This window comes from Apium graveolens, chromosome 8, assembly GCF_009905375.1.
Source record: "Apium graveolens cultivar Ventura chromosome 8, ASM990537v1, whole genome shotgun sequence".
NCBI classification, from domain to species: domain Eukaryota; kingdom Viridiplantae; phylum Streptophyta; class Magnoliopsida; order Apiales; family Apiaceae; genus Apium; species Apium graveolens.
In genome coordinates, this window is record NC_133654.1 from 239,497,041 (window position 1) to 239,510,962 (window position 13,922).

Below are 13,922 nucleotides of genomic sequence, written 5' to 3' on the forward strand. Positions count from 1 at the left end.
TGTCAACCTTTGTGAATGGAGAAGTGTCATTTTTTGTTTCTGCCCCCTTCTTTATTTTTTCATCTTCTCTTCTTCTTTTTTTTTTTTACTTCTCTTATCTTTCCCTTGGTTGGCAGCTTTTGGTTGAGCTCAATAAGATGAAAGATTTTGAACCTGTTGTAGAAGCGTCCGAGGTGGGGAGGCTTCGAGGAGAGGTTAGTGCCCTGAAGATTGCGAAGGAGTCTCTAGATGTGCAGCTATCAGAGCTTACCCGCTCTCAGGAGACTGAATTGTCGAAGATTTTGAGCCTGCTGACGGAATATACTAGCCTTGGTGGGGAGTGTAGTGCCTTGTCCCTTACCGTGAAGAATCAGGTTTTGAGCATTGTCGAGTTGGAAGGTAAGATAGCTACTCTGAAGGTTGATCATGGCGAAGAAATGCAGAAGGTTGTGACTGCTTATGATGGAGTGAAGAAAGGGCTTGGAGACTGAAAGGGGTCCTTGACGACGCTTGAGGAGGAGTCGATGTAACCGTTTGAGGAGGGTTATACGGAGTGTTGGAAGCGCCTAGAGGCTCGCGGTGTCGACGTTGTTGCAGACCGCTGAGAGGATTACCTTAAGGAAGAGCAGGGACGAATCCGCGTTGCTGTGGAGGCCTCGGCAAATATTCCAGATGCTACCCTTTCTAAAGAGTAACTTTAAGTTTATTAAATTCTGTTTTATGCCTGGGTATGCCCAGAGGAAGTTTGTAATCTTAAGACTTTGTGGTTTTTGTTTCTCGTACTTGGCTTTTTATTATAATAGTAGGTACCCGACGTTGTTTTATAATCCTGTCGGGATTTTTAACGCTTTCTAGCGATTTTAAGCTACAGTTTATGTTCTGTAATTTTGTTGTCTTTGCTTTATTTTATTTCCTGCTTGATTGCACCTTGGATTTTAATTTTTTGTAGATAGGCACAACTTTGCACTAATTTTTATTATGGGATGATTTTTTGGCCTGGCATCGAGATGTCGAGTTTACGGAACCTTGATGACTCGGTGCATTTTGGTCACGAGATCTTTTGGAGTATCGATGTGGGTTTTTTGCTTGTCCATCAAAATTGTTATTAACTTTCTTTCGAAGTTGTAGTGTAGTGTAGTAATTTTATCGTACTTGCCAAGTTTTAGTATGAACCATTGTTGTGTTTTTATTGTAGCTTTCTCTTTTTTTTTCTCTTTTCTTCATCTTTCTGTGTTTTCTTCTTTTTCATTAGCTTGTTGTGACCGAAGTTTTTTTTCTTCTTTTTTTCTTAAATGGACTTTTTGTGAACCGTAGATTTCTTTTTGGAGTTGTCCAAAGTTGTTGTTCTTTCTTTTTCTCTTTTTTACTTGAGACTGAGTTTATATTTTTTCTACATGTGGAGTTGAAGTAATTTTAGAATAGCGGAGACATATATTTTTAAGTAGGAAAATGTGACAACTTTGTCCTTGAGTACACGAATCCTCGGATGCTCACATAGCAACGAGCTCTCGAGGTAGGAGTAGATAATTTAAAAATAACTTAATTTTGGAGTGGAGTTTTTTTGTTGAGGCCATTTTGTGGGTTGCTGACTTTCATGGGTAGTACTTCTTGAGGTGAGCTGCGTTCCAAGTGTTAGGAATTGGAGTGTCGTCGAGGTAGGCGAGGAGATAAGTGCCTGGTCTGATTATCTTGATAAACTTGTAGGGGCCTTCCCACGGCGTGGAGAGTTTGGAGACCTTCGTTGGCATGGAAACTACGGCTTCTCATAGGACGAGGTCGTTTAGCTCGAAGGCTTTGGGTTTGACTTTTGAGTTGAAGTACTTAGCTGTTTTTTCCTGGTATTTAGCGATCTTGAGGTGGGCGAAGTCTCTAAGTTCTTCCACGAGGTCTATGTTAAGTCGAAGTCCGATTACTGAGCATTCTGGGTTGAAATTTTGTAGTCTTGGAGAGTTTATGCTTACTTCGATTGGGAGTACTGCTTCTGACCATGCGCCATTCTGAATGGAGTTTGGCTCGTGGATGCCCGTGAAGTTATCCTGTAACTCCATAAGACATTTGGAAGCTCGTCGACCCAAACCCTGTCGACTTCAACTAATATTTTCTTTAAACCTTGGAGAATGATTTCGTTTGTTATCTCCACCTGACCATTGCAGTGTGTGAATGCCACCAAGGCTTTGACGTGTTATATTGTGAGTTGATTGAAAATTTCCTCGATATCTTTTCCAACAAACTGCATGCCATTTTCTGTTACTACCACACGAGGTACTCCGAACCTGAAGACGATATTTTCCATGAAGAATTTTATCACATCAACCTCTCTTATGCGAGTTAGTGCTTTGGCTTCGACCCACTTCGTGTGGTAGTCGATAGCCACAATGATAAACTTTTTCTGACTTGTGCTCTGAGGGAGTGGACCAATGAGGTCAATTCCCCACATGAAAAAGGGGCATGGCGAGGTTATCGAGGAGAGGGTAGTTGGAGGTCTATGACTCATTGAGCTGTACAACTGGCATGGTCTGCACTTTTTGGTAAAATCTTCACAATCTTTTCTCATAGTTGGCCAATATAAGCCATACCTCATGATCTTCAGGGTGAGGTTTTTTCCCGCTAAGTGCTCTCCACAAATGCCTATGTGAATTTCTATCATAGCTAGTTCTGCTTCCTCTTTTATGACACACTTGAGTAGTGGTTCCGTTAGTGATCTCCGATACAGCTGATCATTCTCGAGGCAATAATTTCTTGCTTTATAAGCTATCTTTCGTTTGTCATTTTCGCTCATTTCTGGCAGCTCGCCTCGAATGTACTGGATAATTGGAGTTCGACAATCTTGCGGGGATAAGACGCAATTGACGTGCTGAGATATCTCCGATATTAAAGACATCGCGAGGCTTCGTGTGTAGACGGGCTCCGAGGATGGATTTGAATTTGGTGTCATGAGCTTTGATAGAGTGTCTGCCCATTAGTTTTCTGATCTGTCGATGTAGTTTAAGTTCCACGAGGAGAAAGATTGTAGTAGGTTTTTGGCGATCTTTGCATAGGCGATCATTCTTTCGTTGATTGTTTTGTATTCTCCTAAAATTTGCTTGACAACCATCTGAATATCACTGAAGATCTGAATGTCCTGAACTACGAGGTGTCGGGTCATCTGTAGGCCGGCTATAAGGCCTTCATATTATGCTTTGTTGTTTGTGACGTTGAAGTGGAACTTGACTGCCTGTTTGATCTTAAAATTCTCGGGGCTAATGAGAATGACACATGCTCCCCCTGAGTTGGACAATGATGAGCCATCTGTGAACAGGCACCATGGGTTTTTGTCATGCTCCAAGTAGAATTCATCTTGTTCTGGCTCTACGAAGTTGTATTCAACGATAAAGTCTGACAAGACTTGTGACCTCATCTCCGTTCTCAGGGTAAACTCGAGGTTAAATTGACTTAATTCAACTGTCCATGCTGCGAGGCGACCTGACATATCTGGTCTATGCAATATCTTTCGAAGGGGCTGGTTAGTGACAACACTAATCAGCCATCATTGAAAATAATGCCGAAGTTTTCTGCTTAAGATAACAAGAGCAAAGATTAGTTTCTCTATCTTGGAATTACGAGTTTCAGCATCTTTTAGCATGTGACTGATATAATACACTGGTCGTTGTTCCGAGGCTCTTTATTTTATTAAGACCGAGGCAACCGTGAAGTCCGAGGCTGATAGGTAGATCTTGAAAGGTTCACATGGCAATGCCTTCGTCAGGATTGGAGGCGAGGCTAAGAAGTATTTGATACCCTGGAGGCTATTTTCGCATTCTTCATCTCAGGTGAACTTGTTGGACTTCGAGGCCTTTTTTATAACTTCGAACATTGGTAAGCAGCGCTTAGAGGACTGCGGAATGAAGCACGCAATGCAGCAATTGAGCCTGTGAGGCCTTGGAGATCTTTTAGTGACCTGGGCGATTGTATTTCCTGGATTGCCTTTATCTGGGCTGGGTCGGCCTCGATGCCTCATCTTTTCAGGAGGTATCCAAGAAATTTGCCTCCTTGAAGCCTGATCAATATTTGGTAAGGGGTAGAAATCCTTTGGGCAGGCCCTATCGACATCCATTTCCCATTGCTTTTCTTAACGAGCACTGCGTTAGATATCCACTTAGGAAATTGAACCGCTTTGATGAAGTTTGTTGCGAGAAGTCTATCAATTTCGGCATCGATTGCCTCTTGCTTTTCTCGCGAGAAGACTCTTTTCTTTTGCTTTACAGGACGAGCCTCTGGAGATATGTTGAGCCTATGTAAATCCATTTCTCATGGATCCCAGGCATGTCTTTAGGATCCCACGTGAAGATATCTGTGAAGCTTTTGAGTGTCGCTATTATATTTGCTTTGATCTCTTAGGGAAGTCCTGCTCCAATTTGAACTGTTTTTTCCTTTGAGTTCTCATAGAGTTCAACGGCTTCGAGCTCTTCGTTGGGCTCGCAGTTCGTTGGCCTGGAGGTCTCGATGAGATCTTGTGGGTCAACTTCGACCACCTGATTGACTTCAACATTTTGGGTGTTGCGTTTCTTAGGAATGGAATTGCTGATGTAACAGTGTCTCGAAGCCTTTTGATCACCGCATACCTCTCCAACCCCAAATTTTGTTGGGAACTTCATTTTTAGATATGCTATAGAGGTGATTGCTTTGAGAGGACCGATCGTGGTTCGGCCGATGATGGTATTGAAGCTTTAGAGGTAACAACGTGGAACTTTACCATACGCCATACTTGGTATGAAGGAGACCCAAAGAGGACTGAGAGGTCTATTACCCCTACGAGCTTGACTTCATTCCCCGTGAATCCATACAATGGGGTTCCTTTGGTAGTGTACAGCTTCCTATCACCCAAATCCATTCTAGAGTAAGTACTATAATACAATATATCCACCGAACTGCCGTTATCCACCATGATTTTCTTTACGGTGTTTTTCCCTATCTTCGTTGTTATGACAAGGGCATCCTAATGGTTGTTAGGAAATGAATAACACACAAATGGGGGGGGGGGGGGTGAATGTGTTTTACTGTTTTTGTGCTTTTCTTGGATGTTTATGGTTGAACAAAGTAAATTAAATCTTGTAGTGAAATGTGTTCTTGCAGAATTTAAGCTTGCAGAAAATAAAGAACACAGATCTTCAAAACTCACTTAATTTTATATAAAAATTAAGACTGTTTTGCTACAAAATTTCTAGGCTCTTTGTTGATAAAGAGCTTAGCTTCTCCTTGAGGGTGTTACAAGAAATTTGATCTAAATTGTTACGACTAACTAAAGGACCAGTGTTAACTTTCTAACTTAGTTAACTGCTGGTTTATACAGTGTGTAATAAGATATGCTATTAGCTTTTCTAAACTGTCACTTGTCATTTCTATTTATAGAAAAGTATATCTTCCATTTTTGGCTTAGCATATCTTTAGCATCCCGTGTTTACTTTGATCTTCCTTTGTCAGTTAATCTTTACCATTGATCTTGCACATTCTTCAAGCTGCTTTTTATAGACTTGTCAATCCAGCTGGTTGGATTGTTTGTTAATTATTTATCTTGAATATTGAAGTGGCCTATGATTCTGTACTTTGAAAATTTTACTCGAGATCTCCAGTTTAGGCACATAGAGATCTTGACATCTCGATAAGTATAATGACTTATCAAGATCTCTAATGCTCTAGTGAATTTGACTTATAGAGGTCTCTGAGTTCTCGAATGAAACTTTAGCTTGTCGAGATCTCTCAGCATCATGTCTTCACTTTGTCTTGTTGATAACTTAGAGTTCTCTAGTGAATTTTGATTTATCGATATCTCTGAGTTCTCTAGTAGACTTAGACCTATCGATAACTGAGAGTTCTCTAATGAATGTAGACTTTTCGATAACTCCGAGTTCTCTAGTAAAGAAATGACTTGTCGATATCTCCAACCTTCACATCTTCGATTTGTTTGTCGATATCTCTGATTTCTCTGTAAGCTTTCTGAGTTCTCTATAATCCATTCCGGAGTTCTCGAATGACTTCTCTATAACATTAAATTTGTGGCTTGTAGAGATCTTGACTTAGAGTATTTTTTCTAAAACAGCTTTATTCAACTCCAAGCTTCTTTATAATTCTTCTGAGGCATGATCTTCTTGATCTTCTTTCAAATAGAATTCTTAGGCTTGATACTGTTTATAGAAAAAGGCCCAGTCTGCTCTTTTGACATTTTTACATACTTTAAATGTTACAAGTATAAAATACAAATTAAGATAACAATACAACTTACTTAGGGATGACAAAATGACTTAGTCTTGTTTAGATACAGGCATGTCTTGCACAACAATCTCTCCCAATTGGTGAGAAGATTTCTTAACACACCATCATGCCTGTTAACAAGACTAACCCCAAGCTTAAGAGATTATGAAAAGTAACAGTTCATTATTCTCCCTAGATCAGATGTCAATTTGGCTATGCTTCACACTTTAACCATGACCACTAATGATATTGTTATCTTTAGTAATCTTTGACATCATCACTTATATATTACAATGGTCCTTGATGATGTCATCTGTATAGTCACTATCAGAGAATGAGATAACTGGGGTCGGATTTCGCCTTGGTCTTTTTATCTCGACCTTACAGAGGTCTCGAGCATACTGTTTTTTCGAATTGTTTGAGAATCTTCCAGCTGAGTAGCCTCCTGAGATAACATCGATAACTCTGTCTGAATCTCGATGGTGGGACCTATGATCACGCAGGTTGTCCACATAATGGGCCAAATGTCCATCACAAATTTTCTCTTCGATAAGATTTGTAAAACAACGATCTGTCTCATGGCCCGTGCCTTCATGATATTCACAATATTTGTTGTTAGGAGGTCTGTTAGGGTTCATTGGCCTTGGAGGCCTGTAAGAAGGTTCGGTTTTAAGGACTTCTAAAATTGTAGCTTTGTCTGTATTCAGCTTGGTGGGCTCATGAGCATCCTTGGGCTTGGAAGTCCATGTCTTGTTATCTTTATACCGGGATGCGTCATACACGAAGTCCCTATCACGCTGATATGTTCGAGGGGTCGGAGACGATTTTGAGGTTCTTGAGTCTCAAAGTTTCTCGATTTGACTTCGGGCTCTGTAATCCTTCCTTTCATAATAATCACGAGGTCATCGATGACTTCGAATGTATTTGGCTTTTGGGGATCGCGAGTGTTGAATTCTCCCCACAGCCTCTTGAAGGGTTAGTCTATGCTCAATAATTTTTATTGCCGATTGCAGCATCTTAGGTTCTTTCTCAAAAATCTCCTCAAGTAGCTGACTATATCGAGTCATGTCGATGTCTGCAATGAGGTAATTAACAGCTAAAGAGTCCGCGTGGTCTGTGATCTCAGCGATGTGTGCTCTAAAGCGAGTCAGGTATGCTCTTAGAGTTTCATTGGAGCGCTGATAAACTGAGATAAACGATGTTGTTATTTTGCCCTCTCGTTTGTTACTAGAGAAGTGAGTTCTGAATTTACTTTTCAAAATGGACCAGGAGTCATTTGATCGAGGTTGAAGGTTGTTGAACCAATATAGAGCTGTACCCTTCAGACATATGGAGAAGAATCGGCAACGATCCACTTCCGAATGGCCAAAAAAGTCCATCCTGCCATCAAATAAGTTGATGAAATCTGACGGGTCTGTAGATCCGTCAAAAGACTCAATAGGAGGCACTTTTAAATCTCTGTTAATTTTTGCGTTTTTAATTTTAACTGAGAGAGGGCTTTCAGATGGAACTTCGATTCCTCCACTTTGCGTTCGGATATAGTTCTTGATGAGGGATAAGTCATCTGCCAGTTTCATAAGTTTCGAGGTTTGTCGGCGCTTCGAACTCCCGATGTAACTTTCGTCTTCCTCCGACGTTTCGACGTCATCTGCCCTTTTTTTTTCTTTTTGAGTAAAGAGACTCTGTCGATTCTTCGTACTCAAAGAATGCAGATTGCTTTTATGGAAGCCATGTAGAGTCATGCTCCTCGTCTCTATGTTCAAGGGACCTGCAATCTTCAGACACTTCGGAGAATTCACGGTGTAGGTGCATTAACTCTTTTTTGCGTCTAATCTTCTCTGTGATCAACTTTCGCTCTTTTTCGAGCAATCTGAGCTTCGAATCTTCTTCGTCTAGAACCTCCATAACAGTATCCTCATCACCCTTGCTTTTATCTCGCTGTTTTTTGTCGAGATGCAAGCGCATATCGCTTGATAAAATTTTTTGTCCAGTAGAAGCCTCAACGAGGGTTTTTTCGCGGCCTTTCGTTTGCTTTTTACGCTCAATGGGATCTGACTGTGTTGGTCGCTCTATTGAAATGGCGTCTTCTTGATCGAACAACAATGTTTGAAGTTGTAACTCCGATTTTGCCTTATTTCTAGCCTTCTTTTGGATACTTTTTACTATTTTGGTTTTCGGGGCCTGAACCTTAGGTATTTGCTCAATTGTTTCTTACTGAAGCACGTGATTCAGACTATTTTTCTCCATGAAAATTTTCTGAGAAACGAACCCCTCCTAGCCAATGTTGCTCCTATATCTAATTTCTACTCTAGATTCTAAAGAGACAACCCCTTTTTTAGTGTGAGTCCTCTATTTACAGGGTCCTTGATGGGCCTATCATCTCTTATTTTTAAAAGTGATATTTTGAACTTTTTTTAATCGGTGACATTTTGGTCCATTTTTCTAAATATTCTCATAATAGATTCTTCAAATTTAATTTTATAATTTTATAATTTAAGTAAATATAAATTTAACTGAAAAATACAAACCAGGAAATAAAGTGAATATCGCCGAAAAATTCAATGATTTTGCTATTCACTGTTTCGCATATCAATTTGACTCAAATTTGGTTTTAGTTCTCCAAACTTTGCTTTAAATAAACACACGCACTTCTCCAGAATTAATGACTAGAATTTGTATAAAATTTTGTAAAAATTAAAATTAAAGCCTAACTTAACCACCAAAACATGAAAATCAATAAATTTCTATACATTTGAACATGAATATGTATTTAAAAAGTTGATTCCACTAATAAAATTCCGATAATATATTTAAAAAATATTAAATGTTTATTTATAACATTTTTAAACACATAATGCATTTATGTCTATGATATTGGGAGAAATGCATCAATATGTCACAATCTGGAGACAAAATATCCAAAATAACGCAATCTGAATAAATGACGCAGTCACAAAAATTAAATTTAATTTTAAAATCATAAAAAATATTTTATATTTTCCTTACATTTCCATACATTACTAATTGTTTTTTAATTATAATTTTGAAAGGAGAAATGTTAGGTTCTCTAATTTTTTTTTAAAATTTTTCTCAAATAATAATATATCATATGATAATTAGTACCTAACAACCTTCCTAAATATATAATGAGAACCCGTGTATAGATATGAGTTTACAAATCAAAATTCGTCAAGTTTAGCCACATTATTTGATAAAAAACTTCAGAATTTTTTTTGGTGAACATAATGTCACAGCGGTCAATATTATCTTAAACAGAGATATAACTAAGATTCTAATAAATAGAAAAATAGAGCAAAGTTTTTAGGGCTTTACAGATCTCTCCGCCGAGAGGCTCCTATACTCTGGTAACTTGCATTTCTTTCACTTTTATACATACATACGTACATGTACACACACATATGTAATACATACGAAGAAAACTGAGCTTTATTTTCTTCTTCACATTGATTGATGTCAGATTATTTATTTGTGTGTATTTGATTCATTAGAAATGAATTGCTGTGTATTGTTTTTATGCTTTTCAAATTTTGTTACCCCGAAAGTTTGTTACTGGTAGTTTAATCCACATGTTTCATTTACAAAATCATATAAATAGTGCTGTTTCTGGTTAGTTCACATCAGGGTTTATTCTTGTTTTATTCCAATGTTTTGTGGGTTTATTTTTGTTTTATTGGATTCCTGCTCGACTTTTATTTACTTCGGGTTTTGTAATTAGTACACGGAAAATTATTAAAATTCAGTAGTTCTTAGTGCTTGGCCTTGGAGTATATATGCTGGGAAAACGTGAGTGAGGATTATTATGTATTGTTATTCCTGGTAACCTAATTGAGGTTAAGGTTTAGGTTGTGTTTTGTTGGATTGAAATTGAATAGAACGACAAATGTGAAAAAGGTCAGCGGTGGAATAGAAGGAAATATTGGGTGAGAGTAAAGAATATGATAGGGCGTACAATTTAGTGATTAGATATTTAATGATATAACTAGAAGGAATGATGAATGTACATTCATTGCAATCTGGTGGAAATGAACTTGAGTTCAAATTTGTGTTATTCAATGGGGAAAAGAACAAGTATCATGTGTTAAACTGTTAATGTCCACAGATGTAGTTAAAATTTCATTACGTTTGCAGCTCGTGCAAGCCCATCTTTTCAAACACAAATGCGGGAGGTATAAATGATTCATATAAATTAGTGTTGTTTAAAGAAAATAGTACATAGTGCTCAGAATAACCTTCTTTACAGAAGAAGATGTCATTGAGTCTTAGAACAAGTCCAACAATGTCCTAAATTGATGTCCTTAGCTAAAATTTAGGGCATTTTGAAAAAATGAGTGCTCCAACAATGTCCTAGTGCTGCGCCTTAAAACACTAGGACGTTCATGACATGCCTTATTTATAATGCACCGCTATGCATGTCCTATTTCATTTCTATCAATAAAAAATTAATTTCATTCCTTTACACATATCTATCTTCTCATCTTTCTCCTTCTTTCTAAATGTTATTCAAATATATTATTATTTTAATAATAAGACACAATTATAGGGCATGTTGTTGGAGTTGATATATCAAAACATTGTCCTAAATTCCTAGGACACTATAAATTATTATATTTGTAAGGCATCTACTAGAACACTGTTGGATTTACTTTTAGAGACTTAGGGTTAGAGAGCAAATATGCACATAGCCCTTGAACGAATCAACCTACTTGAGGAAAGCACTTTGAATTATGAGTTAACAGCTACCACCATTATTGTGGTGGTAAGAACAGCACGGGATTTGGAAACATCCTATCCCCTTTACTAAAAAGGAAAACAGAGCCTCAACTCATAAATTCAGAGCGAAGAGTGCTGTCTGGTTTTGTGCTTGTGGTTTTAGTAAAGCAAATATCTAGTTAGTCTGAGCAAAAATTCGACACAAGTGGTTCAGTGTTCTGATAAATTTAACCATAAAGGTAATGGTCGGTGAGAATCTCTGCAATTTATTGATTATAATAAATTGTTATTTATGAAGAAAAACTAGTATAAAACATGGTCCAAATTAAGGAGACGGGGTATGGATTATGGAACTAAGGGTGGCAAATTTTAATTCTTAATCCTGGAAGATGTAAAAAGATAGGAAGGTTGAATCAAGAAATATGCTCGGAAGTCTTTTTAAAATTGAATTCCTGGCAGTTGTAGCTATATGATACTACAACTAAATTTAGTTAGATTTTTTTGTTAAATTATTCATCTGTAAACTCAAGTGTTATCTTAATTAAGAGTCTTACTATATTATCTCTTCTGTTTGTAGTTTGAAGTTTGAACTAGTTAAGAATGGGTCGCAAAGCTGGTGGTTTGTACATTAACCCAAAGAAGTTTGGCAGTCTTGCAAAACCTTGCATGAAGGAAACTATGGCATTTCTCAATTGCGTGGCACTAAATAATGACAGCGATGAGAAGTGCGTAAGACAAAAGGAACTTTTGATGGGCTGCATGGATGCTCAGGTGCTGTAATTAAATCTTTGCTTGTAAAAGTCCAGTTTTTAAATAAACAAATCTATTTCAGCACAATACTTGCAGCTGTCACATATTTAGCTTTTGACTACTATTTTTTAATTTTTTTTTCTTATTAATTTACTATATTTTCTCAGGCTGGCAAAAATAAAAAACCATTTGGTAGCATCAATTACCACCTTCAGAGGCTTAACCGGGGAAAAAAGTAATGTAGCTTCCTCAACAAAATATGCCGATACCTTGTGTCATTATATTTGATTAGATGTAATCACAACAATTTTTGGAAATATGAGTTAAAGCTACTATATGCTGAGCAAGTACTTAAATAATTTATCGGTAGCCCCCCCTTGGCAGATCTCTTGTTTTCTAGACATACTTCTGTACATCATTTTTATTTAATATCACGTCTATTTCGAGGACAAGCTGTTACTGTTTTATTGGATACGTTGATTTTGATTAGTACTGTAGAAGATGATTGGGATTGGAATATAATTATAATTAGGCTTAATGACCTTTTCAGCCTTCATGTTTGTACCAGTGTACTCATTAAACCCTGAAATTTAAAACCGTACTTTTTCGCCCCTCCGGTATCCAAAATATGTCTTTTTAACCTTGGGCCGAGTTGGGTAACAAAAGGCCCAGATCGGAGGGGGTTGTTATTCATGTCTTTTGACAGCCCGATACATACAATGTTTTATACAAACATATATACGAACTCTGTAACCCCTGTTTCGTCTCTTCTCATCCCCTCTTTCATCATGATCAAACTCTTGGGTTTGAACAAGTGCGTAGTGATGTGAAATCATGGTCATTCAAACGAATAATCTCCTGGCATGACTCTTAAACTCTATTTTTGATTTTGAATTGACCGTGTTTGTATTGTATGAGTTTAGCCTCTTAAACTCTTATGTGTTTGTATTGCACTTTCTGCTTCGGGGATATTGGAGTACTCTTACAAGTATGTTCACGATTTAGCTTGAGTTTAATTGTGTTTGGTTTGTCTAGATCAGGAGGTCATTTGACGGGATGAGATGTTGAGAATGATTGGTTTGGGATCTATTGGTCTGTTATTCTCTTCATATTTTACTTGTCATATTTTACACCTACAGATAGCTCTGTATGGAAATCTAATGACATTGCAACAGAAGAGCAGTGGCATCCAGTTGATAGTAACATATCTAGCACCCTGGAATCTGGTTTTGAATCCAAGATTAATCGGAAGAAACTACAGAGCATTAATCAATTGGTGCAAAAATTTAGGAGACTAAATTCAGGCCATGACGAAACTCGCACATATTATATTGCATCTCTTTGTGAGAACCCCAACCCTGATGACAGATACCTATATATTATTAGCTTCTGGTTTTCTCCTCGGAGACCTTGGCTTGAATTTGACAGCTTTCCAGTTCCACCAATCAGGATACCCAATCAACCTCGAGTTATTCTTGGTATTGGAACAAACCAAAGCTAGTAATCTACTTAAGGAAAATTATAGAGCAAGAAAGATTGTCCAATTGAACTCTGACAATAAAAAAAATCATAGAAAACTTTTTTTGACACTGTTAATAAAGTTCTGGGTGTGAAGTTGGCTACCTTCGCACACCCTACAGAACCATGTTTAAAACCTCTGAAAGTAACAAGACCATCAATGCGCAAAAGCTCCTGAGAGAATTATGTTCTGATATTGAACAGCTTCAGAATAAGAAACCGGCTTGCAGCTCAGAGGAAGGGAATGATAGGGTTGAAAAGTATCTTGTGGGAAGATGTTGTGAACCGTTCAGAGAGCTTTACAGATTTTCATGGGGAAATATCAAGGTTGGTTTTGGATATCGAGAGATCCCTATTTAAAGACTTGGTTGGAGATATTGTGATGGGTGAGTGGTATTTTGCAGATCAAGGTTAGCAGGCATCGTAGGCAAGTAGGTCTCAGTCCAATTGGCAGTCTTAAGATGAAACTGTGCCCTACATGTAATCTGTTCATCACCTCTAGTGATAACACCTTTTGTTTTTCCTGGATTGAGAAACAAGGTACAAGGGATTCAAAAATTGGAAAGGTATGAATTCCATTATCGATCCTTGAAACTCATCGAATATACAAACACTTGTACCCTTGAAAATTTGTAGACATTAGGGCTTTATGGGTGCAATTTTAAATTTTAAGGTCCAAAAGGTACATTTCAAAATTGTCTGAATATCGGCTGAAT

General features: G+C 37.7%; 2 protein-coding genes across 2 annotated transcripts; one reads left to right on the forward strand and one right to left on the reverse strand.

The window, feature by feature from the left end:
• Window positions 1–6,488: 6,488 nt before the first annotated feature.
• Window positions 6,489–7,784, reverse strand: LOC141680478 (uncharacterized). Its single transcript, XM_074486694.1, has 2 exons — window positions 7,212–7,784; window positions 6,489–7,004 (listed from the first exon to the last, which is right to left on the reverse strand). Exons 1-2 carry the CDS (start codon window positions 7,782–7,784, stop codon window positions 6,489–6,491), a joined length of 1,089 nt encoding a protein of 362 aa, XP_074342795.1.
• Window positions 7,785–9,419: 1,635 nt separating this feature from the next.
• On the forward strand, window positions 9,420–12,140 carry LOC141676828 (uncharacterized). The gene is made up of 3 exons (XM_074482551.1): window positions 9,420–9,572; window positions 11,516–11,709; window positions 11,856–12,140. Exons 2-3 carry the CDS (start codon window positions 11,539–11,541, stop codon window positions 11,925–11,927), a joined length of 243 nt encoding a protein of 80 aa, XP_074338652.1. The 5' UTR covers window positions 9,420–9,572; window positions 11,516–11,538; the 3' UTR covers window positions 11,928–12,140.
• Window positions 12,141–13,922: the final 1,782 nt, after the last annotated feature.